Source organism: Mustela erminea, chromosome 11, assembly GCF_009829155.1.
Source record: "Mustela erminea isolate mMusErm1 chromosome 11, mMusErm1.Pri, whole genome shotgun sequence".
In the NCBI taxonomy this organism is placed as follows: domain Eukaryota; kingdom Metazoa; phylum Chordata; class Mammalia; order Carnivora; family Mustelidae; genus Mustela; species Mustela erminea.
In genome coordinates this window covers 104,863,332-104,888,907 of record NC_045624.1, presented here as the reverse complement: position 1 = coordinate 104,888,907, position 25,576 = coordinate 104,863,332, and the positions used below count along the sequence as shown (strand labels likewise).

At 38.6% G+C, this 25,576-nt stretch overlaps 1 protein-coding gene across 14 annotated transcripts in view; it reads left to right on the top strand.

Annotated features, from left to right (window-relative positions):
• Window positions 1-25,576, top strand: part of SUGCT (succinyl-CoA:glutarate-CoA transferase) — a 787,044-nt gene that overhangs the window by 399,835 nt on the left and 361,633 nt on the right. For 10 of the 14 annotated variants that reach the window (XR_004276715.1, XM_032304187.1, XM_032304179.1 and 7 more), the window contains one exon: window positions 6,137-6,239. Coding sequence is in view for 13 of the 14 variants with exons in the window: in XM_032304187.1 (XP_032160078.1) it covers window positions 6,137-6,239 (103 nt within the window). In the remaining variant the exon portion in view is untranslated. Of the gene's footprint in view, window positions 1-6,136; window positions 6,240-7,647; window positions 7,723-9,692; window positions 10,381-25,336; window positions 25,488-25,576 lie in introns of those variants that run through there. The other 4 variants (XM_032304183.1, XM_032304185.1, XM_032304193.1 and 1 more) reach the window with 4 other exon arrangements.

Here is a 25,576-nt window from a genome sequence, read left to right as displayed (position 1 = left end):
GATTCATCTGTTGTGTATAACTTATAACCTTATATAACTTATAGCTTATACCTATAACTTATAACCCAGTGCTCATTATCTCACATGCCCTCCTTAACGCCCATTACTCAGTTACTCCTTCTCCCATCCCCTGCCCCTCCAGAAACCTTCAGTTTGTTTCCTATGATTAAAAGTATCTCTTGGTTTGTCTCTCTCTCTGATTTTGTCTTATTTTATTTTCCTCTTCCTTTCTCTATGCTCCTCTGTTTTGTTTCTTAAATTCCACATATTAGTGAGAGGATATGATAATTGTCTTTCTCTGATTGACTTATTTCGCTAAGCATAATATCCTCTAGTTGCATCCATGTCATTACAAATGGCAATATTTCATTTTTTGATGGCTGCGTAGTATTCCATTATATATATATACCACATCTTCTTTATCCATTCATCTGTTGATGGACATCTGGGCTCTTTCCATAGCTTGACTATTGTGGACATTGCTGCTATAAACATTGGAATGCAAGTGCTCCTTTGGATCACTACATTTGTATCTTTGGGGTAGATACTTAATAATGCAATTCCTGGGTCATAGGGTAGCTCTATTTTTAACTTTTTGAGGAACCTCCATGCTGTTTTCCTGAGTGGCTGCACCAGCTTGCATTCCCACCAACAGTTCTCCTTCCTCCGCATCCTCGTCAACATCTGTCGTTTCCTGACTTGTTTAATTTAGCCATTCTGACTGGTGTGAAGTGGTATCTCATTGTAGTTTTGATTTGTATTTCCCTGATGCCGAGTGATTTTGAGCATCTTTTTATGTGTCTATTGGCCATCTGGATGTCTTCTTTGGAAAAATGTCTATTCATGTATTCTGTCCATTTCTTGACTTGATTGTTCTTTGGGTGTTGAGTTTGATAAGTTCTTTATAGATTTTGGATACTAGTCCTTTATCTGATATGTCATTTGCAAATAATCTTTTCCCATTCTGTAGGTTGTCTTTGGTTTGTGGACTGTTTCCTTTGCTTTGCAAAAGCTTTTTATCTTGATGAAGTTCCAGTAATTCATTTTTGCCCTTGTTTCCCTTGGGAGGCAATAAGTTTTAATCAACTGTTGCTACAGTTCAAGTGTGAAGAATCAAGGGACTTGAATTGTGGTAGGAACAGTGGGACTAGATAAATAAAACCTAACTGTTGAAAAGTTGATTCTACAGGCCAATGATGTGTAAATTATAGGAGGTGATGAAAAGAAAGAGTTCCCAATTTAGCCAAGAGTGTGAATTCAGGCAAGGGAGAAATACAAGGTTTATGGGGGAAATGGAAGTCTTAGTCATCTATGGGCATGTCGTATTTATGGGGGTGATAGTGGATCTAAGTAGAAGTACCCCATGGTAGCTAGGAAGAGGGACTTGGGGAAGGTTAGGGCTGAAAATAGATTTGGGTATCATCTTCATGGAGATGACAGGATTACTGAGATGAGTAAAAGAGTACAAAGGAAATTGAGACTGGAAGAAAAAGGTAAAATAATTAATAAAAGAAACAGAAATGGCCACAGAAGTATTAAAAATGCAATAAGTACAATAGCATAGGATATAAAGATAGGATAGTCAACAGGATCAAATGCACAAAGAACGTATAGGATGAGGACTATGAAAAGAATATTGGGGAATGGTCCCTGAAGACCCTTAGTGATCGGGCAAGAAAAGGTGTTGGTGTACAAGTCAAATTTCAGAGCCTCAGGCAGTCATGGCAGACTGGAAATGGAAAATAGGATAGGAACAAAAGAGCTAAGAATGTCCAGAAAACTTTTTTTTTTAATGAAAAATTGTTATTATTTGAAAGATTTTATTTATATATTTGAGATAAAGAGAGAACGAGCAGGGTAAATGGCAGAAGGAGAAGCAGAGTCCCCAGCAAGGAGAGAGCCCAATGTGGAGCTCAGTTTTGCGACCCTGGGATCATGACCTGAGCAGAAGGCAGATGCTTAACTGACTGAGCCACCCAGGTGCCCCCAAGACTTGTTTATTATTGACAATAACATGGAAGGTATTGATAGAAGGGGAGATTTATTTTTTTTATTTTTTTTTTTAAAGATTTTATTTATTTATTTGACAGAGAGAAATCACAAGTAGATGGAGAGGCAGGCAGAGAGAGAGAGAGGGAAGCAGGCTCTCTGCTGAGCAGAGAACCCGATGCGGGACTCGATCCCAGGACTCTGAGATCACGACCTGAGCCGAAGGCAGCGGCTTAACCCACTGAGCCACCCAGGCGCCCCAGAAGGGGAGATTTAAAGATGCATCAGAGGGAGAGAGTCTGTTGCCTCCTGTCAAGTTTTTTTGCCTGTTGTCTCATCTGGATTCTTCCATTCCCTGTATTAACACTGATTATGTCAGCCCCCCACTGAAAGACCTCTCTGGGTGTCTCATGGCCAGTGGCAAAGCAATAGCCGCAGCATAGCAGACAAGATGCCTTGCACTCTTGTTCTAACCTTCTTTTCCCATTTTATCCTTTGCCACTCAGGGCACAGGAGATTTCAGAATTTTTTCAGGTTGGGTCTTTGTACACATTGCTCTCTCTGGAAAGCCCTTCTTTCCATCTCCCACATCGAAAATGCTAACTTATCCCTCAGCCAGCTGGCTCAAATGTCACCTGGCTTTTGAACTCTTTCCTGACTCCCCAGGCCCAGTTCAGGTCTCCTGCTTTGGTACTTCAGCTGTAGGCTGGACACTCATTTTTGTCAAAGGCATCTTGCACCGCAAATCATCAATTCCCTTAGCAGTGTTCTCCATTAGACTGTATGATCTTTGACAACAGGGACGTTTTTATTTTTGTAATCCCCATGTCTGGGACAAAACAAACTCTTGCAAAAAGCGTCAGGAATGAATGAGTGTTAGTGTAAGGAGATGTATCTTGAGCTATAGAGGATGGAAGTGCTAAGTGAAATAAGCCAGACACAGAAATACAAATACTGCATTGATCTCACTGATGTGTGGACTCTAAAAAGTCAAACTCACAGAACCGGACTGTTGAATGGTGGTTGTCCAGCACTAGGGTGTGGGGGAAATGGTGAGAAACTGAGCATAGGGTACCAGCTTTCAGTTATAAGATGAAAAAATTCTGAGAATCAGTCACTGGAGGTAATGCCATATTTCATACTTAAATGTTCTTAAGTAGATCTTAAATGTTACCACACACACACACACACGCATGCACACACACACAAATGATAACCATGAGGTGAAGGATGTGTAAATTAATTTGATTGTGGTAATCATTTCATGATGTGTATTGTATTAAATCACTGCACTGCACAGCACTGCACTCTAAAAAACCATGTTGTACAAAGTAAATATATATAATTTTTATTGGCCTGTCATGCCTCAAAAAAGTATGGTGAGGGGAGGAAGCTTTATGAATTCAAGTGAGTTAATTTCTCTGAACCTGAATTTCTTCTTGGTCATATGAGAATAATACTTCCCTTACAATGTGCTCGTGAGGAGAAAAGCTACAAGACATGGTAACCTGCATTTAGTAATCATTAAGGTTAGAATTATGTCCAACACTACCTTCACAGCCTCTATCTCTTAGTTTCTCTCTTGTCTTGGGTTTGGCTGCAGCTTTAATCCATTCTCTAAAGAGAAGTTTTTTGTTTGTTCTTTAAGTAACATTTTGATGCTAAGAAATTTAAACTCAGGTCCTTCTTCACGTACTAATGTTACATCTTCCTAAATGAGTCACTTGACAGGAAGTGAATTCAGCAAAAATCTAAAATTGAATATATGGGTTGATTTAGCAAGTTCACAATGAAATCTGACTTGTTTTAAGAGTTTTCCAAGTAACTTCCCAGAGGAGGCCGAAGCTTTGAGGCTTCCTACAGTACATGGAAGGACACCCTTCCTGTCTTATCCTCAGTACTGTTTTGCCCTAAGTGATTTAGAGCAGCTCTTTCCATTTTTTTTTTCAAGCAGCATTTTTGTGGTTAATAAAAACATGCGCTTTCAGCTTTTTTGCATAGATAAAGGAAAAGATTCCACATCAGATTTAGATCAAGAGATAGATTTTTCAGAAGAAAATGATGGATGTGTCCTCTGGGAGCAGCAGAATGCCGCAATGTTCTGTCTCTGGCCGCCGAGTTGAAGGCATTTATGAACACTTCCACGCCCACGCCCACGCACATCCACAAACAGTGGTCACCACCGCAGCTCCAGACATTGTCTCGCTCCCCAGTCTCATTTCCAAAGTGCATCCGTTGTTTTCCATAACATGAAATAAATCCCCCTCTCTTGCCCAGTGGTGAAAAGCTTATATAAATACTAAAACTTCATCTATTCCCCTGAATGTACTGTTGGCAGGCCTGCAGCTATGGGTTTGCTGGGATCTTGACACGCATTTTCTGTGCAGATCTTTGAGGCCACTTGGGTGAGTCCGGTGGTGATAAATTCACTTGTCTTGAAAATTTATCAGGTTAGCCACGATAATGCTCTGCTTATGGAAACTTAAATGATTGACACCCAGTTGAAAGGGCTCCAGGTTCAAAGTATCTCTTTTATTCTTTCAGCATATATCATTCTGGTGATATATATGTCTTAGGAAGTCTTGGCCAGGAGATGATTTTAACAGTCCTTAAAAAATAAAAATAAGGTGAAGAATCGATTAATATAAGACATTTCATCTTGCATGGTGGTGTTCCCATAAGAGAATGCTTTTCAGTATGTAGGTGAAGTATTTGATTGTGTACTAAGTAGGCATAGTTAACATTACTGCCTTTAATTAAAATGGACAATGGAAAATCTTTATTCATCAAAATGGTGAGATTAGAAAAGTGTCCTCAAAGTACTGATATTGTTTCCACCCTTGTTGTAAACGGTGGAAGAAATAGTGCATTCTCCATTATAATTTCCCGTGGCATCTGCAAACCTAAGATTAATTCTAGTTATGTCTACGATTGCTGAGTAGAAGTCTGTGAATACTATTTCTACTATATTTCCACTTGCCTGCCCATAGTAGTGAAGCCTTCTGCTTGCTGCCAATAGTCTATTTTACCTAATGTTTTTTTTAAAAAATCTCTTTTCACTTAGATTATTACTTAACTAGAAATAGTTTGCTATTTTAAAAATTAGTGATTCTATATTCTTCGTATATTACAAATTATGACTGAGGATCCAAGATTTTACTTCTGTTCCACTGTCTTAACAAGAGGAGATATAAAACAGTGAATCTCATCAATGAATTAGGTCCCCTTTCCTTGAGACCTAAGAGAGAAAACAAAGTCATTCAAATAAGCTTTTTATCTGTGAAGTCTAATGTAAATTACAGAAAAAAAAACAAAACAGAGGAAAAGGACGTGGCTGGATTTGAGTGTTGCTGTCTAAACAGATAGATCCGTCTTCACATACCTAGATTTGTTCTGATTAGTAAGTAGTATTGCAAGTAAGTAGCTAAAGTTGTGTTGCGGCTGTTAATTCTGGTATATTTTAAATATAATGGAGGTAGAACATATATATTTCTCTTTTTTAAATTAAAGACTGTCTATTTGAGAGAGAGAGAGAGAGAGAGAGGTAGAGTGAGAGCAGACTCCTTCCTGAGTGGTGGGGCTTGATCCCAGGACCCTGAGATCATGACTTGAACTGAAATCAAGATTTGAACGCTTAACTGACTGAGCCACCCAGGCACCCCAAACATATAGCTTTCTTTTAAAACTACATTTGTTTTTGTTTTGAGAAATTTACCTTAAGCTGATGTACTACTATGCCTGAGACCTAAAAAACACTTTGCACAATGACATCCCCTCCCAATTGCAACTATATTATTGTATTTATAAAGTGCTCAATACCACAACAATTTAAGCTCAGTTAAAATCATTCCCCACACAATCTGTGTCTTCTGCAAGGGATCCTCTGTCAGAAAGCACACAGGGTCAGAAATAGGAAGGATTATATCTCTAATGGTAGACCTTCCAACAATGGGAGCCGGGTGGCTATTCTTAACCACTCCGGGGCAAGTCAAAGTTGTTTTCATTAGGCAACATCCTCAAAACTAGAAACAAAGAAAAGCCAAGGAACATATTCTTGTCATTACTGGTTGCTTCAAAAGAGGGCCATATGAGAAAAAATGTTATACCTTCTTTGTAAAAAATGCCTCTTTTTTGGGTCTGTTCCTAGGTTTGAAGAAGAAATGACCAGCAAATGGTTATACCTCTTCGAAGGCAGTGGGGTTGCATATGGCCCAATCAACGACATGAAGAACGTATTTGCAGAACCCCAGGTTTGGTTTTTGAACTTTTTAGTACATGGAAGTTGAAAACACAAGAAATTGCCTCTCTTTCTTTATCCAGTTTGATTCACATAAATACACGTGAGCCATTGGCCACGGGCTTCCGTCACATAGTGTGATTTTTGATGGTGGCATTAGATTGTGAGTCTGAAATAAAAAGAATCAATTTAGAACTGGTTGTCTACAGTCATACCCATCAGATCTAACGTATTTCTGCAGCAGTCTCTACATAAAGTTTGCAAGTTCAGGACATTTGTGTCTCCTGAAAAATCAGAAATGTAGACAATTGAGAGATTGGGCTCAGGCCCTCAGAGAACATTCTGTGTAGAAGGAAGTATGACAACTTTTACAGTTGTTATTTAGTTTGTATAGTTTTTAGTTAGAGCCCACATCTCACCAGATGGCTATCTTAAAGTGTCCAAAGCAAGTCAGAGTTAACTTTGCAAATGGGAGGCTTTTATATGATTAATAAAGTACATTATTTGTGAAGAATCAATCATACTTCAATAGGTTTGTACTGTACAATTCTAATAAACTTCTTCTTGGGCCCCAGGAATAAGGATCACCTGAAAGAAAAAATGAGGTTTTTTCTGTAACATTGTTGAAATTATTATTTTTAGATGCTATCAAAAAATTTTTGATTTATTACTTTAATCAGTATCACTGCAAGCAATTTACTGTTTCTCAGAGTCACATATTAATCCCAAAAGGTAGAGGAACCCCATTTTTCTACGAAGCTTTCACTATGATTGTTCACATATCTTAGCAGCTTGCAACTCTTCAAAATTATAGGCCTGAAAAGATTCTTTATATTGTAACCGATTTTTCTTTGAAATGAAGTACTGAAAATGGAAGATGATTTTTCTGAGGAGAACTTTGTTGAAAACTGACTTAACTCTTTAACTTTGGTACCTATCTTCTACACGAGTATCTGCTGCAAGGAGAATTGACATGTGTTTAATTCAAGGTTGACAATATTTACTGGAGAAAAAAAAATGAATGGATTCAGAAATTCTGCTTAGTGTTTTCTTCCTGCCCAGAACCTGAATGTGGCAAGGCTTTGTCCAGAATAAAACAGTGGCCAATAAGTATTTGAGATAAGGGTCCCGCTGGATACGCTGGATACGTAGTGAGTTTATGTGACCAGGTCCCCGCCGCATCAGCGGGTTAATGTCTGGTGATCGATGCCTCCTCGCCCCGAGGCTGCAGTGCGCATGCTCTGAAATGTACCAGACCCCGAGGACCAGTGTTCTCACATTGTAGCTTCGAATGAGGCCAGGCTTTGGCTCGAAGTTGTTGTGGGGGAAGGGGTGGGTTTTACTATTATTTTCCTGCTGAAAAGTGGTACCAGCTGTGTAGGATTTGGCGTTTAACTCGATTTGAGGGTATCTTTCTCTAGAGATCATTGCTGAGAGTTTTATCATCGGCATTTCCATCATTCAACCTGTGTTTCTTCAGGCATAAAGACACCAAGGTAAAGAACGTTATTTTAAAAATCTCTGGCTATCTTCTAACATTGCCTATTGTCTAGGTTTTGATGAACAAGGAACCAAGGTTCCACCCTTCAAGTTGTTCATTTTATGGGCTGCTTCAGATTGAATATAGGATAGTTAGGATTTTCATTCCCACTTTTCCCTTGGAGTTCGGTTCATTTCTTTAATCGTTCTATGGCAACTCTTGGACCCTTAGTAGTTTCTAATATTGGTATGGCATATTTTTAGCATTTCAGTCATTTTTCAAATGGAAAAGATTGCTATTACCTCAGCCAGAATACTGGCTTTTGCTACTACCCCAGGAGTCTCTGAAAATTGCCTTCTTATCCACCAAAAAGTAGATTCTAACTGTTACCATTCTAACATCAAAAATTCTTAATCATCCAGTGATAATTACTGACAGTTGTACCCAAGCTCCAAGAGTAGAGTTGGTCTCTTTAATATATAATCTCATTCTTTGCAGTTTAAAATACCAAACGTGCACATAAAGCTTACCTGGAATTTTAGACTAGAGAGCAATGTAGTATTGTTACATTTTAAAAATTAACACGGATGACTCTGGCCATTGTGTGTAGAACTGTTTGGCCCAAGAGGTAAGGATACTTGGCTCTTTTAAAAAGAACTCCTTATCATTTTGAATATTGGAAGGAATGTAAAGCACAAAAAAATCAGGGAATTATGTTTTTGGACTACTTAAAAAAATTCATTTGCCAAACCTTTATTGTACTTACGTACCAAGTGTTAGGGATTTAGCATGACTTTAGTAATTCTCTTCCTTTCTGAAAAAATAAATTTAAAATCGACTTAGATAGCAGATACAGAGTAAATGCTGTTGATGTATGAATCAGTGAATGAATGAGTTGGTTAACTTGCCAAGTATAGGTTTTCCAAATGACGGAGAGGCTATTGTGCTCCCAGTGGTGGGGCTGACAACCTCTTTGTATAGCCTTTATTTGGAAAACCTGTGTTGAAAAGCGCTGCATCATGGTTAAGACCCTGGAGTGCTAGCTCCCGGGCAGTTTTATAAACTTTCTGGGCTTCAGTTTTCTCAACTATAAAGTAGTGTTAATAGGATCTTTTTTCTATACTGTCCTGTTACGTGAGATAATGTTTATCAAGGACAGCAGGGTTTGCCAGAGGTAAAGGTGCAAGACACGGTATTAGCTCCGGTTATGATCGTACCCTTATTTACTGTAATATTTTGGTTAAAAAACAAAAAACAAAAAACAAAAAAAACCTTATTTGGTGGAGACCTTTGCTAAAGGTTATGTTTTTGTTTAAAAAACTCCTTTGTTTGGTGACTACAAACAAATTCAATGCGGCAGTGGGACCGGGGATCCCTGGCTTACAAATCAAACTGTAATAATTCTTTTTAAAAAAGGCATCCGCGCGCTCTGTGCCAAGAACTCCTCAGCCCTTCATCATTCCTGATTGCTGCAACCCTCTTATTTTTTGTTTTCCGTAAAAGTGTCCTTTCCGTTTAAGGTGGCCTCCCTTGTTTTTCCCCCGATGAGCCGCAGAGCTTCTTGGCTCCGGGTGCATGGACCAGGCCACGCGCGCTCAGCGGTGGGACCGCGCGGCTGGCCCGGGGCCGGCTCCCCGCGCGCATGCGCCGCCGCAGCCAAGCTGCTCCACTGGAAGTTCATGGGGCCTGGAACGTGGCGCCGGAAGTGGGGCTTTGGGGAAGTGCAGAGGGGTATGTCTAACCAAAAAGAAAAAAAAAAAAAAAAATCAGAAGCATCCAATGCAAGAGAGGGTTTTCTGGGGGCCTGCTTCTCCGGTGGCCATTCGCCTTTCATCGGTGGTTTGGGCTCCCTCGGCAACAAAAGTGTACGTGATGGGAGTAACTATTTCTAACCTAAATAATTTCATCATGGCCTCCAGTTCTGAGGAAACTTGATTTTTTGGCTCTGCTGAAGGAGCAGATGATTTATTTTTTTTTCTTGGCTAGATGAGAGGTTGTCCGTCACCTTTGAGCCTCTGATTATCTGCTGCAGATGCAGAAAGGTTGGAAGGATCCTCCAAGCGTCCACTGTTAATTTAAGTCAGTCAAGAACACCGGGGGCGGGGGGTGTCTGTATCTACTGAGAGCTTAGAGAAATTTTGATCCAAAAGCCTTTTAGTGGTAGTTTTATTGCTTTTCTCCCTCGGTGATAAATTATCTGTGGAAAATTCTGTGTATTCTGTAGAACTGTGTAATATTGATTATCTGCATGTAGATTTTAAGAGTCATTTTTTAAGTGCTCTCTTAAAATATCTTTTTTTTTTAACCAGGCCAAGATTGTGCAGTACATTAAAGGAATTCTTAAAAAGTTTAAAAAACTTGCTAGATGACCTCAGTATGGTCCTATTTAACATACCCTGGGGAACATGTGCATGAAATGCATTGTGGTTTGAGGTTTTCCAACCCAAACAAACTTAAAAGAAAATGCAGCTTTTAATAGAAACTATTCAGATTCCTGCAAAAATAGGTACAGATCCCACCGATGAGCGCAGTTAACAGCATCATTATCTACCATGAGAATCAAAAGAGATTGTGTGATCCTGTTTTTTTGTATTTTACCTAAGACCGTGTATCTGGTGATTCCAAGTGTATTCTTCGACCGAACTGTGCAATTAAAATATACATAGATATGAATGACCGAATCTCTGATTAATGTTTTGTTTTTGTTTTTTTTTTTTGTTTTTTCCTCCTGGATGCCATGACCCATGGGTGGGGAAGAGAGGGCAACAGGTGTCGCCAAACTAGTGTTATTTAACAGTCTTCACATTTCTACCACACAAGTTGAATCCATCAGGTGTAAGACATCACCCCGAAGCATCACTTCTGAGAACTATTGGGAGGGAAGTATCAGAACTGAAATATCACAGCTGGCCCTGATTTTAGCTGGTGCCAAACACCTGCAGGCTCTAAAAGGATACCAAAACAAAACCCCACCCCGTGGCAGCAAGCCATCCCTTAACAACCCTTCCTTAACTTTGTATCACCATCAAAATTAATTTAACACTTTCTACAGAAACCTTCTTCTTCCTGTCCCAGAAGGCCATTACAACTCCTTTAGCAAATCTTTCGTATGGGATGAATATGTCATAGAAGCAAACAGAGCAAAGTATTGAAATATTTGATAGCTTCAAATTATCTGTTGTTTTCGTATCATTATTTGTGGAAGCCTGTGAAGTTGGAGGCTTTATTAATCTCTAGGCTAGCTCATATTCTCCAGGCGATTTGTTTTTTTAGCACATTCTGGCAAACTATCTGAGCATCTGGGAAAAAAGTCCTTCAAAATTCATATAGTAAGTGTCAGAATCACCCCAAAATACAAAGCTGTTTTTCAAGCCCTTTCTACACTCAGGCGTGCACGCGCTTCTGCACGTGGGTGCAGACACACACACAGACACACCCACACCCACGCGTTGTTGATGTGTTTTAAAGATTGCCTTCTCCATGAAATTAGCTAATATTTATTGAAATGTGGTTGTGTAGTCCTGGTGGGCTTATACACCTCAAGCACGATTATGTGCTCACTCAGTGCTTACACTGCTGGGAAACACATACATGCAGGGTTCCCTGCAACTGGAAAACAGTTGATGAAGATCTAGACAAAACAATATGTCTGGAAATAATCCCTGGTAGACAAAGGAGTAAAAAAAAATAAATTTTGTATGTATCTCCAAACATACATGACGTACTTCAGGTGGTGAACAAATTCAGATACATTATGTGTGTGTTTGTCTTATGATATCTGGGGATAATACTTTAAATTTTTGAAAAAATAATCTGCTTTAGGTTTAAGGGTTTAAGGGATTAAATGAAATAAAAATGGACAGTTTAAACCTTCAATTTTATATTAAAACATAAAGTATTGGGGAGTAATATCTTATTTTATTTTGTTGAGTTTAGAAGAATCCTAATGCAAGAAAACTCATCTCTTATTACATAAGAGGAAAACCAATGAAATGTCAAATAAAAACTAAGGATGTAGCACAACATTACTGGCGTTTTACGTTCATTTTTTTTGAATATAGCTAAGAAATTTGGAGGCACCAGTTTCTTTGAATTATAACACAAATATACTTAGCTAGCCAACTAGAATGCCTTGGACATTCCTTGATTGATGTTGATGGAAATAAGATTGTAGAATTTATGTTAAAGAAAAAAGCCTTCTTTTGATCTTTTTGTGAAAATGTGAGAGACGTGGTTCAGGGCAAAGGAGAATGTAATCGCTTATTCACTCAGTCAGACATTCATTCATTCATTTAGTAAATAGTAATTGATAGCTGTCACGTGCTTGCCCTCCCTTTCTCTCCCTCCCTCCCTCTCTGTCTCTCTCTGTACAAGACTATGTTATGTATCCCATACTATACACATAGTCTTGTATTAGGTATTGGGCAAGGAGAGAGTATGACGGAAAACTGAATCAGCAAAGACAAAGCTATGAAGCATTCAAGGAGGTCCTCCAGTCCAGTTTAAGGTAAATTGTGTCCAGTGTCACAGAAGAGTTACACAGAAATGTGGGTGTTTGAGCAGTGAAAAGTAATAAGCATAAGGAATCCTATTTAATGAATTAATAAAAGTTTAAAACCTGACAAAGGGTTGCAAAATGTCTTAATCACCCAAGCACGATTATAATACCACTGACTATATGCCCTACTCTGCACCTTTTATTCCTAGGATTTATTCATTCCGGAACTGGAAACCTGATCTCCCAACTTACCAAAAAGCTCTTTATCCTTTTAAAGCCTTTTTGTAGTCAGTTTGTCATATTACTCATAAGTTCCATCTCAGTGATTAAGAGGAATTTAATGGAGGGTTTCCACTTCTACTGTTCAGTGATTTTGAAATTATTGTGACCTGAGAATATCCGAAAATTTCCTTTTTTTTTTGTAAAGTTATTCTCTCCATATGTGTTCCCTCTCTCTTACAGCCAATATTAAAGGTTATGATTTCACAGATTTATTCAAATGAAAACATTTTTCATTATCATTTTATTGTAGTTTCTACATTAAAAAGTATTTTAGTTGTATTATTGGTAGTGCTGAACATGAGCAGTGATTGACAGGGACCGAACACCACTGATGTGTGAAGAACTTTTCTAAAATGATTAATGATGAAGGAGAAAGAGGTACAAAATGGTGTATTCAAAGCTTACAGAGACCTTGAAATGGAGTTCTATATTCTGTAAGAACTCAGCAGTTAAAAATGGAGCCTGAATTCTCAGTTTGTCTCTTTTACTTTGATTACCTGTGCTTTAGGTGTTGTACTAAAAAACCATTGCTGATCTAAGGACATGAATATTTACTCCCATATTTTCTAAGAGTTTTATAGTTTTTACATCTTACATTCAGGTCTATGATCCATTGAGAGAGAGAGAGAGTGAGAGTGTGTGTGTGTGTGTGTGTGTGTGTGTGTGTGTGTGTGTATGTGTATCCTGTAAGATGTGAAGTCTAACTTCACTATTTTGCAGTTGCTTTAGTATCATTTGGAAAAAGACTAATATTTTCCCATTGAATTTTCTTGGCGCTATTGTTCAAAATCAATTAGCCATTAATGTAAGGGTTAATTATAGAACTTTGGTTATTTAAAAGTGTTTTTATTTATTTCCACATTTGTATGTATTTCTCAAACTTTCTAATACTGATTTCTGATTTCATTCCTTGTGTTTGAAAATACATACTTTGACTGATTTCAGCTCCTTTAGATTCACTGAGGCTTATGTTATGTCCCAGCATGGGATCAGTTCCGCAGAATGTTCTCTGTGTTCTTAAGAGTGTGTATTCTTTTGAATATGCTAGAGATGTCTGTTAGATGTCTATGCTAGATGTCTGTTGTTTGTTTGTTTTTACCGTTGTTTAATTCTTACATTTCCTTTTTCATCCTCTGCCTAGTTGCTATACACATTATTGAAAGTTGGGTGTTGAAATCACCAGCCATTATTCAGGAAGTGTCTGTCCCTCCTTTCAGTCAGTTTCTGCTTCATATATTTCGACCTCTGTTCTTACACGCATATATGCTTACCACTGTTATACCATCTTTAAGAATTATACCTTTATCATCTTAAGAAAGAGATGATTATTTCTGGTTATATTTTTTTGTTTTGCTATCGGTTTTCTGCTATTAGTATAGCCACTGCATTCTCTCTCTCTCTCTCTCTCTCTTAAGATTTTATTTATTTATTTGTCAGAGAGAGAGAGAGAGCACAAGCAGGCAGAGTGGCAGGCAGAGGGAGAGAGAGGGAAGCAGGCTCCCTGCCATGCAAGGAGCCCGATGCAGAATTCTATCCCAGGACCCTGGGAACATGACCTGAGCTGAAGGCAGAGGTTTAACCCACTGACCTGCATTCTCGTTTATGATTGTTGTTTTCATTGTACATCTTTTTTATCCTTTTATTTTCAACCTATTTGCATGTTTGAATACAAAGTGTCTCTAATGTAGACAGTATATAGTTGGATCCTGTGTTTTTTAATTCGCTCTGAAAATGTATGCCTTTTGATTGAACTGTTTAAACCATTCATGCTTAGTTACTATTGATTTGGTTGGATTTACACCTGACATTTTTCTTTTTGTTTTCTATGTGTCTCTTGTATTTTTTAGTCCTTGGTTCCTTTCATTGTCTTCTTTTGTATTAAGTAGATACTTCCTAGTATAATATTTTAATTTCTGTCATAACTTTCAATGACATTTTGAGTTTTGTTTTTTTTTTAAACTGATTTATTTAGGGCCTATAATATATACCTTAACTTTATCAGACTTCAGCTTCAACTATATTGACTTCAGCTTCTTTTTGAGTAGTTAACACACAATGTTACATTAGTTTCAAGTGTACAACATAGTGAATCAGCAACTTTATGCTGTGTTCACAAGTATAGCCACCGTCTATCACATACAACACTATTACGATACCATTGACTATATTCCCTATGCTGCATCTTTTATTCCCGTGGCTTATTCATTCCATAACTGGAAGCCTGTATCTCCCATTACCTTTCACCCATAATTCTACTATGGGGTACTTACCCAAAGAAAGTGAAAACACTAATTCAAAGAAATATTGCATCCCTACGTTTGTTTAAGCATTATTTATAATAACTAAGATATGAGAAGCAACCCAAGTGTCCATCAATAGATGAATGGATAAAGAAGGTCACACACACACATACACACACACTGGAATATTACCAGCCATAAAAAATAGGAGAGCCTGCCACTTGCTACAAGTGGATTGATCTAGAGGTCCTGGAGAAAGACAAATACCATGTGATTCCACCTTTCTGTGAAACCTAAAAAAAAACCAAAACAAATGAATAAATGTTTGTGAATGAAAAGCAAAATCAGACCTATACATAGAGAACAATCTGATGGTTGCCAGAATTAAGAGGGGATGGGAAGATGGTCAAAAAATAATTGACTTCAGTTTTATACTTTTTTTTTTTACAGTGAAATATGGAAACTTTACTCCTCTCTCTCACATCTATATATATTATCAACTCAACAATACACCATTATAATTATTACTCTAAATAATATGTTATATTAAATATTTCAGGACAGCTGATAAAAGAAATGAGATCAAATACATATTTATAGAATTTTTATATTAATCTTTTTATTTTATCTTGTTTTCCTAATTTCTACATATGGATTTGAGTTAAAGATTTGAGTTGGATCTGATGTCCTTTCCTCAATCCAGTACACATTTTTGCCCTTATCCACTCCCTTTGTGCTATTATTGTTAAATACATTACATTTATAAGTTATAGGCCCAACATTACACTTATATACAGATTGTATACTGCAGTAGCTTTTTAAATCAGCCAAGAGAGGGGCACCTGGGTGGCTCAGTGGGTTAAGCTGCTGCCTTTGGCTCAGGTCATGATCTCAGGGTCCTGGGATCGAGTCCCGCATTGGGCTCTCTGCTCAGCGGGGAGCCTGCTTCCTCCTCTCTCTCTCTGCCTGCCTTTCTGCCTACTTGTGATCTCTCTGTCAAATAAATAAATAAAATCTTAAAAAAAAATAAATCAGCCAAGAGGAGAAAGGGAAAATATGTAATTATATAATTTTTACAATTGCCTGTGTGATTATTTTACGGCTATTCTGTTTATCTGTGGTAAATTTATAGTGCTATGTGGTATCATTTATTTTTAGCCTGAAGAACTTTCTTTGATATTTATTATAATAAGTCAGCTACCAACAGATTCCCTGTTTTGGTATAACTGGGATTATCTTGAATATGCTTTCATTTGTGAAAGATAGTTTTGCTGGATACAATATTCTTATTTGACAGTTTTTTACTTCTAACACTCTTAATATGTTTCCTTCTGACTTCCATGATGTCTGATGAGACATTACGTTAATCTTATTCAGCTCCCTTGTATGTCATTTTGCTTTTGCTCCTTTAAGGGTTTCCTCTTTGTCTTTCAATATTTTAAGTTTATGTTTGTGGGTGTGTGTGAGTCTCTTAGCATTTATCATACTTAGAGTTCACTGAACCTGAATGTATAGAATAATGTTTTTCATGAAATCTGCAAAGCTTTAAGCCATTATTTCTTCGATATTGTTCCTCTCTTTCTCAAATGTCCTTCTGGTTCCGCTATTTATGTATATGTTGGTGCTTTTAATGGTATTTCACACTTCTCTAATGCTCTGTTCTCTTCATTTTTTTCCTCTCTTCAGATTGCATAATCTCTATTCATCTATCTCTAAATTTGCTGATTCTTTCTTCTGACAATTCACATACAGGGTTGAGCCCCTCCAGTGAATTTTTCATCTCAGTTAATCTTGACTGCAAAAGGAACCCATTTGGTTCCTTTTAATAATTGGAATATTTCTATGTCTCTATTGATATGATATCTTGGATGAGACATTGTCCTCATATCTTCCTTTAATTCTTTAAGCATGGCTTCCTTTGTTCTTTGAACATATTTATAATAGCTGCTTTGAAGTTTTTTCTTGCTAAGTCTACCATCTGGGCCTCTTCAGAGGTGGTTTCTATTGCCAGCATTTTCTTTCTGTGTAGTGGTCACACTTTACTGTTTCTTTGCATGTCTCATAATTCTTTGTTGATATCTGGACATATTCTTTGTTGATATGCTTTGACCCTGGGAGCTGTTTTGTCTGTCTCTTAACAGGTCAAAGAGCAGTGACTTGGCTGCACCAATTCTGTGAAGTCCATTTTCCCTGCAACACCCTTAATCACTGAGGTCCCAGCTCAGATGGTTTCCACCTGCTTTTATCTTTTACCCACGGGTCTCTCCCAAGTTGGCATAAGCCATTTATTGGGTGAAGGCCATTTTAGCCAGTTAGATTCTTATCCTTTGTATGGTTGTGTGTGTGACTTGGTTGGTTGTTTGTGTGACTTGGAAGCTGCTGTCACAGTAAAGGGAATTTTTTCCTCCCTGCTCTCAGGCAGGGACTAATAGCTTGGGGATTCCCTCTGTGATTTGCTACTGTGAGAGCACAACCTTGGGCACTCAGTTTCCCAGACTTCCAAAGATAAGTGAGATTTGATTTTTAAGCGTAGCTTCCTAGACATCACTCCTGGGTCAGAATAGCATACTTAAGTCAGTGTTTGGTAGATTGAGCCCGTGCCAGTGAGGCTTTTGATTTTTTGATGGGTCAGGGTGCAGCGTGGTGAATGCTTTCAGATCTGTCTTCACATCTGGCTCTGATTGCTCCTAGTGGGCACAGCCTAGGACGCATGCACCCCTTCCTTACCGTGAAGAGTTGCTTGTGATCCCAGGAATGCTTTCCCCAAAGGTCTCTTTCCCTGGTTCTCTCTTCTAAATTTTTGGTGATTCTCTGCTGTTTTGCTCCTGTTCTGGAGCTACCACCTTTCTTTTAATTGCCCTCCACAAAGATCCCTATTGTTTTCAACAACTCCCGCCTAGGTCACTAGGCGTGGAATTTCCATCCTCTCTTATCAAAAAAGCCAGTGGCTTCAGGGAGAGCTGGGGAGCTCTTTATTTTGATGACCTACTATGTCCTCCCAGCTATGCCTGTCTGGACTATAGCTTCAGGAAGTCTAAGGGAAGTCAGAGATATAGTCGCCTGTCCCAAATGGTTACAACTGTAATCCCAGAGTGAGAGTTTGGCAGAGAGCAAGCTCCCATTATTTTGGCCTCACTTGCTTGGAGTAGAGTGCTGGGTTAAAGCTTTCATCACATGGAATTCTGGAGCTTGGTGGTGGTGGTGGAGAGGGCATATCAGCGGAGTGAGCCACGGCTCCAGTGCCAGATTCTCACTTCTTTCTAAGATTCAGTAGGTTTTCTTAAGAAATATTTCTTCATCTGCTGTATGCCCTCACAATAATTTCCAGGGATTTAAAATTATATTTAACATTAATTTCCACATGCTAACTTGCTATGTCATTAAGAAAAGGGTCTGCTGAGCAGTTTACTCCATCATTTCAGAAGTCCTACCTGCTTGCATTCCACCTTGCCTTTTCGGGACATCCTGAAGTTCTTTGGCCTGTCAGAGTATCCATGTGCTAATTTCTTTTACTTTGTACTTTGTGCTCACCCTCCTTCCACTTACACTTGTACCTTTAAGAAGGTCTGACTGTGCTCTGCTGGGCTTCTTTGTCTCCTTGTCCTCACCTTGCTATGTATGGTCTCCCCTTTATTGTTCCTTTTGAAAGACAAATGTAAAAGTTTTATGGTAGTGTTTTTACAGTGTTCTCCAAAAGAACACCTGGGTTAGAATCATCCAGGGGCCTTGTTAAATTTCATATTTCTGGAGCTAACCAAGCCCAGTGGTTTTTAATGTCTTTGGATAAGATTCAAGAATTGGCTTATGTAGATTTCCCAGAATTATTCTGGTACAAACTGTATTTTGAGAATCATTATAGGGGATGGTAGAAGATGATGTTGGAAGTGTAACTTGGGTCCTAATCATGAAGCACCTTAAATATTACTCTGATGGATTTGGATTTTTCCGTGTGGGCTAAGTGTTGGAATAAAAAATGGCCTTATATATCATATATAAAAAGTACTAAGTATCATCTGTGTCCCCTCACCTTCCCTGATGCACCTCCCTTTCTGTTACCGACACTTTGTGTGCCCCTCACTCACCCAGTATGCACTTAGGGCCCTCATCCTTTTTTTTTTTTTTTCTCAAAGGTTTATTTATTTTTCTTATTTGACAGAGAGAGAGAGAGAGAGAGCACAAGCAGGGGGAGCAGGACAAGGAGAAGAAGCGGGCTCCTCGCTGAGCAGGGAGCCAGATGTCAGGCTTGATCCCAGTAAGCTGATATCAAGACCTGAGCCAAAGGCAGACACTTTAACCTCTGAGCCACCCAGGAGCCCCTAGAGTCCTCATCCTTTATCAGTCTCTATTTCCTCTCCTTTCTTTGCCTCTGGCTTCCTACAAGCTCAACATTTCCTCATCTATCCTTCCCCTCTAGGCTCTTAAAGCATCACTTTGTTTCTTTCTTTTTCAAATAAAAACTTTAGAGACCATTTCTGCAATACAAATGATTTTCTAAACCAGATCCTGTGTGTAGGGAGTTATTTTTAATGTGATTGCTTTTTCTACCTGCTTCCCTGTACTGCCTTCCACTCATGCCACAAGAAAAAGGGACAGTAACCTTGTGCCTAAATTCTGAAATATTATCAACTCCTAAAATTCTTTAAGACTGTCAGCTTAACATAGGCTTTGGTTAAAAGTGAAGGATTTTTTTAACAAGGCTGTGTAAATCAAGAACTTCATATGTAGGAAATATTAATTTCCTTCTTTTTTAAGAAAAAAGGTTGATATTCAGGATCTATAAAGAACCTCTCGGGGTGCCTGGGTGGCTCAGTGGGTTGGGCCTCTGCTTTCGGATCAGGTCATGATCTCAGGGTCCTGGGATCAGGCCCCACATTGGGCTCTCTGCTCAGCAGGGAGTCTGCTTCCCCCCAACCCCCCCACCCCTTGGCCTGCCTCTCTGCCTACTTGTGATCTCTGTCAGGTAAATAAATAAAATCTTTAAAAAAAATTTTTTAAAAATGAACTCAAACTCAACACACTTAAAACAGATAATCATGTCAAAAAATGGGCAGAAGACATGAAAAGATACTTTTCAATGAAGACATACAAATGGCTAACAGACACATGGAAAAATGTTCATCATCACTAGCCATCAGGGAGATTCAAATCAAAACCACATTGAGATACCACCTTACACCAGTTAGAATGGCCAGAGTTAACAAGATAGGAAACAACGTGTGTTGGAGAGGATGTGGAGAAAGGGGAACCCTCTTACACTGTTGGTGGGAATGCAAGTTGGTGCAGCGACTTTGGAAAACAGTGTGGAGATTCCTTAAGAAATCAAAAATAGAGCTTCCCTATGACCCTGCAATGGCACTACTGGATATTTACCCCAAAGATACAGATGTAGTGAAAAGAAGGGCCATCTTTACCCCAGTGTTCATAGCAGCAATGGCCCCAGTCACCAATCTGTGGAAAGAACCAAGATGCCCTTCAACGGATGAATGGATAAGGAAGATATGGTCCATATATACAATGGAGTATTATGCCTCCATCAGAAAGGATGAATACCCAACTTTGGTATCAATATGGATGGGACTGGAAGAGATTATGCTGAGTGAAATAAGTCAGGGAGAGAGAGTCAATTATCATATGGTTTCACTTATTTGTGGAGCATAAGAAATAACACGGAAGACATGGGGAGATGGAGAGGAGAAGGGAGTTGAGGGAAATTAGAGGGGGAGATGAACCACAAGAGACTATGGACTCTGAAAAACAATCTGAGGGTTTTGAAGTGGCGGGGGCTGGGAAGTTGGGTGAGCCAGGTGGTGGGTATTATGGAGGGCACGTATTACATGGAGCACTGGGTGTGGCACATTGAATTCTGATATTGAATTCTGGTACACTGAAAAGAAATTAAAAAAAAAACAATACACAGGAAAGAAGATCTTCTAGAAAGCTTTTGCTAATAGAGCAATTAGAAGATTGTGTTGCTGAATGATTCATCTATGCGTCAGGTGTTCAAAGCCTGAACTACAATGATTATGGTGGGTCTGGAAAATAAGAGATAAAAGCCACACTAAAAAGAAGTGATTGAACTCAGTGAGTATTCAGTGATTGGGAACTCTTACAAGTTACAGTGAAAGATACCATAAGTATTTAGTATCCGGAATATATAAGGAATTTCTACAACTCAACAATGAAAGGACAAGTAACATAATTAAAAATGGATCAGGGATTTAAATAGACATTTGTTCAAAGAAGATATACAAATGGTCATTGAATTCATGGTAAGATGCTCAGCTCATAAATTATTAGGGGAATATAAATCAAAATTATAGTGTGATGTAACTGGGGGACTGTAATGAAAAAAGACAGTAACAGGTGTTGTTAAGTGTATAGATTAATTGGAACCCTTGCACAGTACTGGTGACAATGTGAAATGGTGTAGCTTCTTTGGAAAATAGGCAGTTCTTTAAAACTTAAAAATGCAGTTACCTTTGGACCCAGCGATTTCAGTCCTAGGTATAAGAAGTGAAAAAATATGTTTGTACAATGTGTGCGCATATGTTCATGGAAGCTTTATTCGTATGTCTGAAAGGACACAACATAAATTTTCATCAGCAGATGAATGGATAATCAAATGTGGTATATCTATGCAATGGAATATTATTCATCCATAAAAGGGTATGAAGTACTGATATATGCTGCAGCATGAATGGCCCTTGGAAACATGCTAAGTGAAGGGAGATACACATAAAAGGCCATCTTTTGTATGACTCCATTTATATGGAATATCCAGAATAGATAAAACCCATTCAGAGAGACAGAAAGTACTTTAGTGGTTTCCAGGGACTGAAGGAAGGAGGGGGTAGGGGAATGGTTGCTAAGGAGTATGGGGTTTCCTTCTGGGGTGATGAAAATGTTCTGTAATTAGATAGTGGTGATGGTTGCACAAACGAGAATATATTTAACGTACTTTAAGAGGATGAATTTTATGTTATATAAATTATATCTCAAAATAAAAACAAAAGATACCATAAGAGGTTAGAAATTCATTTTCCAAGAACAAGTTAGTGTTGGGAGGATTTAAGTGGTTGCATGGGGATGAGCATCGAGAGTTAGGTCTTGAGTTTTATGAAAGAGTAGGATATCGCATATACTCCCTTAAAGCTGGTTCCTTTGGTTTATTGGTCTTTGTGCCCCTAATTACAAGCACAATGTAGACCTAAAAAGTGGAGTTGTAAACAGGATGAATAGAATATTCATAGATTCTTGTTGTTGTCCCATAGATCACTGAGACCTTGTCATTTTTATTCAATTTTCTTACCCTCTACTTTTCACATGACATTGATCCTTTCAAGGTGATTGTGTTCAGACTAAGTTCTGCTTAGCCTTTGAAGGGAAAAGGTCCCAATGTCAGTTCAATTTTCTAACCTTTCGAAGAGCCATCCAAATCTGGGGGAGTGTATATACCACCTCATAGCCAGTCTGGCTTCTGGGTGGCGTTGTATCTGTTAATTCAGTTCTCAAAATGTGATTTGTTGAACTTGATGTAGGCATGCGTCCAGGTGTTCATAAGTCATGTAATGCAATCATATTCCCAAGTTCTCTCAGGATCTCCTTGGTCATTTCCAGTTCCCTGGGGTGCCTCGTTTTGGTCCTCTGGCTGGATATGATGGCTCTTCTCCCGTTCACTTTCACAATGGCAGTCTTGCCACTTGTCTTTGGGGCCAAGTGGCAAGTGAGTGGAAAAGTGCAATCAGATTTGAGTCCACACTTTGAAACTGCAGTTCCATCAAACCTCAAGGGATGTTCCCTTCTCTTGGGATTTTGGCTTTTGCTGGTTCCCATGGCCTTGCTCATCAAAGCTGCCACTATCCTGTCACCACAGCATTTTCTGAGAGCTGGGGGAGGGGCGGGGTAGGAGAATAGATAAAAGAAAGGGAAAAAATGGGGGGTTTCCACACTCTTCTTGAGTGTGCATTCCCTTTCCCATTCTTTGAACCAGAACTAAAAGGCTTCTGCCTATGCTTTCCTGTTTACATCTGTGCTAATCCATTCGAGCTGCTATAACAAAAATACCATAGACTGTGTTGCTAATAAACCATGGAAACTTATTTGTCACATTTCTGGAAGCGGGAAAGTCCAAGTTCAAGATGCTGACCACTTCCTGGTTCATACTCTGCTGATTTTATGCTTTGTCCTCTCCTGGTGGAAGGGATGAGGGAGCTCTTGGAGGTCTCCTTTATGAGGATGTTAATCCCATTCCTGAGGGCTCCACCCTCCTGACTTGGTTGCCACCCCCCCAGGATCCCACCTCCAAATACCACCCATTTTTGGACTAGATTTCAGCATGGGGGATGGGCACAAACATTCAATCTATAGCAAAGTCCCAGCACTCACTTCTTTGTTTCCTATGTAACGAGTTCAGACCAGGGGATACGGCAGTAAAAAAATTGGTAAACTTACTGCTTCTATGGTGGTATTTGAATTCTGTTCTTCCCCAATCCATCTGCTGCTGTTTACTTTTGAATCCTCAAATAGCCGCTGCATGTATTCTGTCGAGGTTTTTAGCCACATTCAGCCGGAGATAGCGTGGAGTATACTGATTTCTCTGTAGTACCCAGAACCTGAGTGTTTCAACATTAAAGCAAAATTTCTTACTATTTTTAGAAGAGTTCCTGAATAATTTTCCTTGAAGAGAACCCTGACATGTTAGGTAGAAGCGCTCATGTACTTTGTAGCTACTTTGTCATGCAAATGAGCCTTTTCCTGAAATGGGTAATCAAAACAAAATATAGAAATAAATTGAATGAAAAAGGTCATTAAGTAACTGAAACTATGATATAGAACCCTGATTTTTATACCGGCTGTAGGGTAAGTTAAATATTACAGTTTTGAACATTGTATTTATACTAATATACTAATACACCATTGCTTTTGAATGCTTTGTATATGGGGTTTTGTTTATTTTTTTTTAATTAAAATAAAGGATTTTCTGCTAAAGGGAAAATCTTTGGACTGTAGGAATGAATCGTTAGCTTTTCCTTAAGCTACTTTCCATAAATGTCAATTTTCTGTGTCAGTCATTTAACGTGTATCTAGTACTTCTTCCCTGTTCTCTGGCAAATGATATATTTAAGAGTATGAGGGAAAACAGAATTTTCGGAAAGAGGAATAAAGTGTCAGAGCCAGCAGTGGTCAGGGAGACTGAGGAAAAAAAAAGTATATTTTCTTGTTTTTGAGCAGTAGTAAATCTTAAAGCATTCACCCAGTTTTTCACAGCAAATATAGTATAACTCATCATGTGATGACAGTGAGGGGGTGCTCATAAAATGATGGGAATGTGGAAGAAGTAAAAAAGAACCAACTTCAAAGAGTTCCCAGGGGTCAGAGTGGGACAATCTAAGTAACAAAAATAAATGGAATATAATTATAGTAATGAATCTTAATCCATAGATTATCCACGAGTCCATCCTAGTATAAATAATTGAATCAGTAAACAAATACAGAAGAATGGAAAGAGCTGGCCAGATTGTAGGATCCCAATTAGTAAATGTAGAAGGAATGGGGGAAATCGAAAATTACCTTTAGGTAAACATCCCAGTAAAAACTGTTGCAGGAAAGAACCACTGATGGAGGCTAAAATTACAGTGGAAAAGAAGATATTTGTAGACTCTCAAAGGATCCCTCCATATTTTCTGTCACAAAGGAAAAATGATTAACTTTTCCCTGAAGGAGTCTCACCGATACCAGTTTTAACCAAGTGACCCAAGTTAGTATCCCCAGTAGTAAGATCTATCAGCATCGGGATGCCTGGGTGGCTCAACTAGGCATTTGCCTTCGGCTGGAGTCTGTGATCGAGTCTTGCATTGGCATCAGGCACCCTGCTCAGCGGGGAGTCTGCTTCTCCCTCTCCCTCTGCCTGCTACTTCCCCTAGTTGTTTCTCTTTCTCTGACTAAGAAGAAAAAAAAAAGGTCTATCAGGATCATGAGTTCTTTGAAATGATTCATAACATCACCTTCTTGCCCCAAATGCATAATTTTACTAGAGGCTGAGGAACTGTCCCAGATGGGAGAAAGCTAAAAAGGTATGGCAGTTAGATGCAGTATGTGGGATTCTGGATTGTCTTGTGGTCCATAGAGAAGGGCCAGTGTGATCCTCGTCAAAATTCACAGTTTCTCAGTAAGAAAGAGAGTACCCATGTACAATGTTTGGTTTTGATAATTTTATGGTGGTTAGGAAAGCTGTTAATGGTAGAAGCTGGGTGGAGTGGTATTTGAGGACTGTGCTTTGTAACTTTTCTGTAAGTCTAAAATTATTTCCAAATAAAAAGTTAAAAAAAAAACCCCCACACAAAAAAATCTGATTTCAAATACTTCACATTGTCTAGCTACAAAAACAATAGGGATTGCATTAAAAAAAAAATTAAAGTGGAATGGGGGCAAAGGGGAAGTCCTCTCTAAACATGCAAAGTAAAATTTCAAATTTCATTGCCCTTCCCTCAGATTTCTGTCACTTTAAAACCATGCTTATTGAAATGTCAGAGGACTGTTCTATGCCATTGTTTGTGTTCTCTCACATTTCAAATGGACTGATTATAACAATTCTCCCTTTGCTGTTTCAGAGACATAAAACACTGAGTAGTTGAAGCCTGAAGGATTGCTGATATTTCTGCACCATAGCTGAGATTTTATTTCTGATGCCTGAGGACCACTAAGACAGCCACACACTCAATCAAATGTTCAGATCTTCTCCACCCAATTGTAGTTGATTCCTTGTCAAAAATTTAAATGAAAGATAATTTAAATTCATTTTTCTTTACAAAACAGATTTTTGCTAATTTATAAAATGTAATTAAAATGTT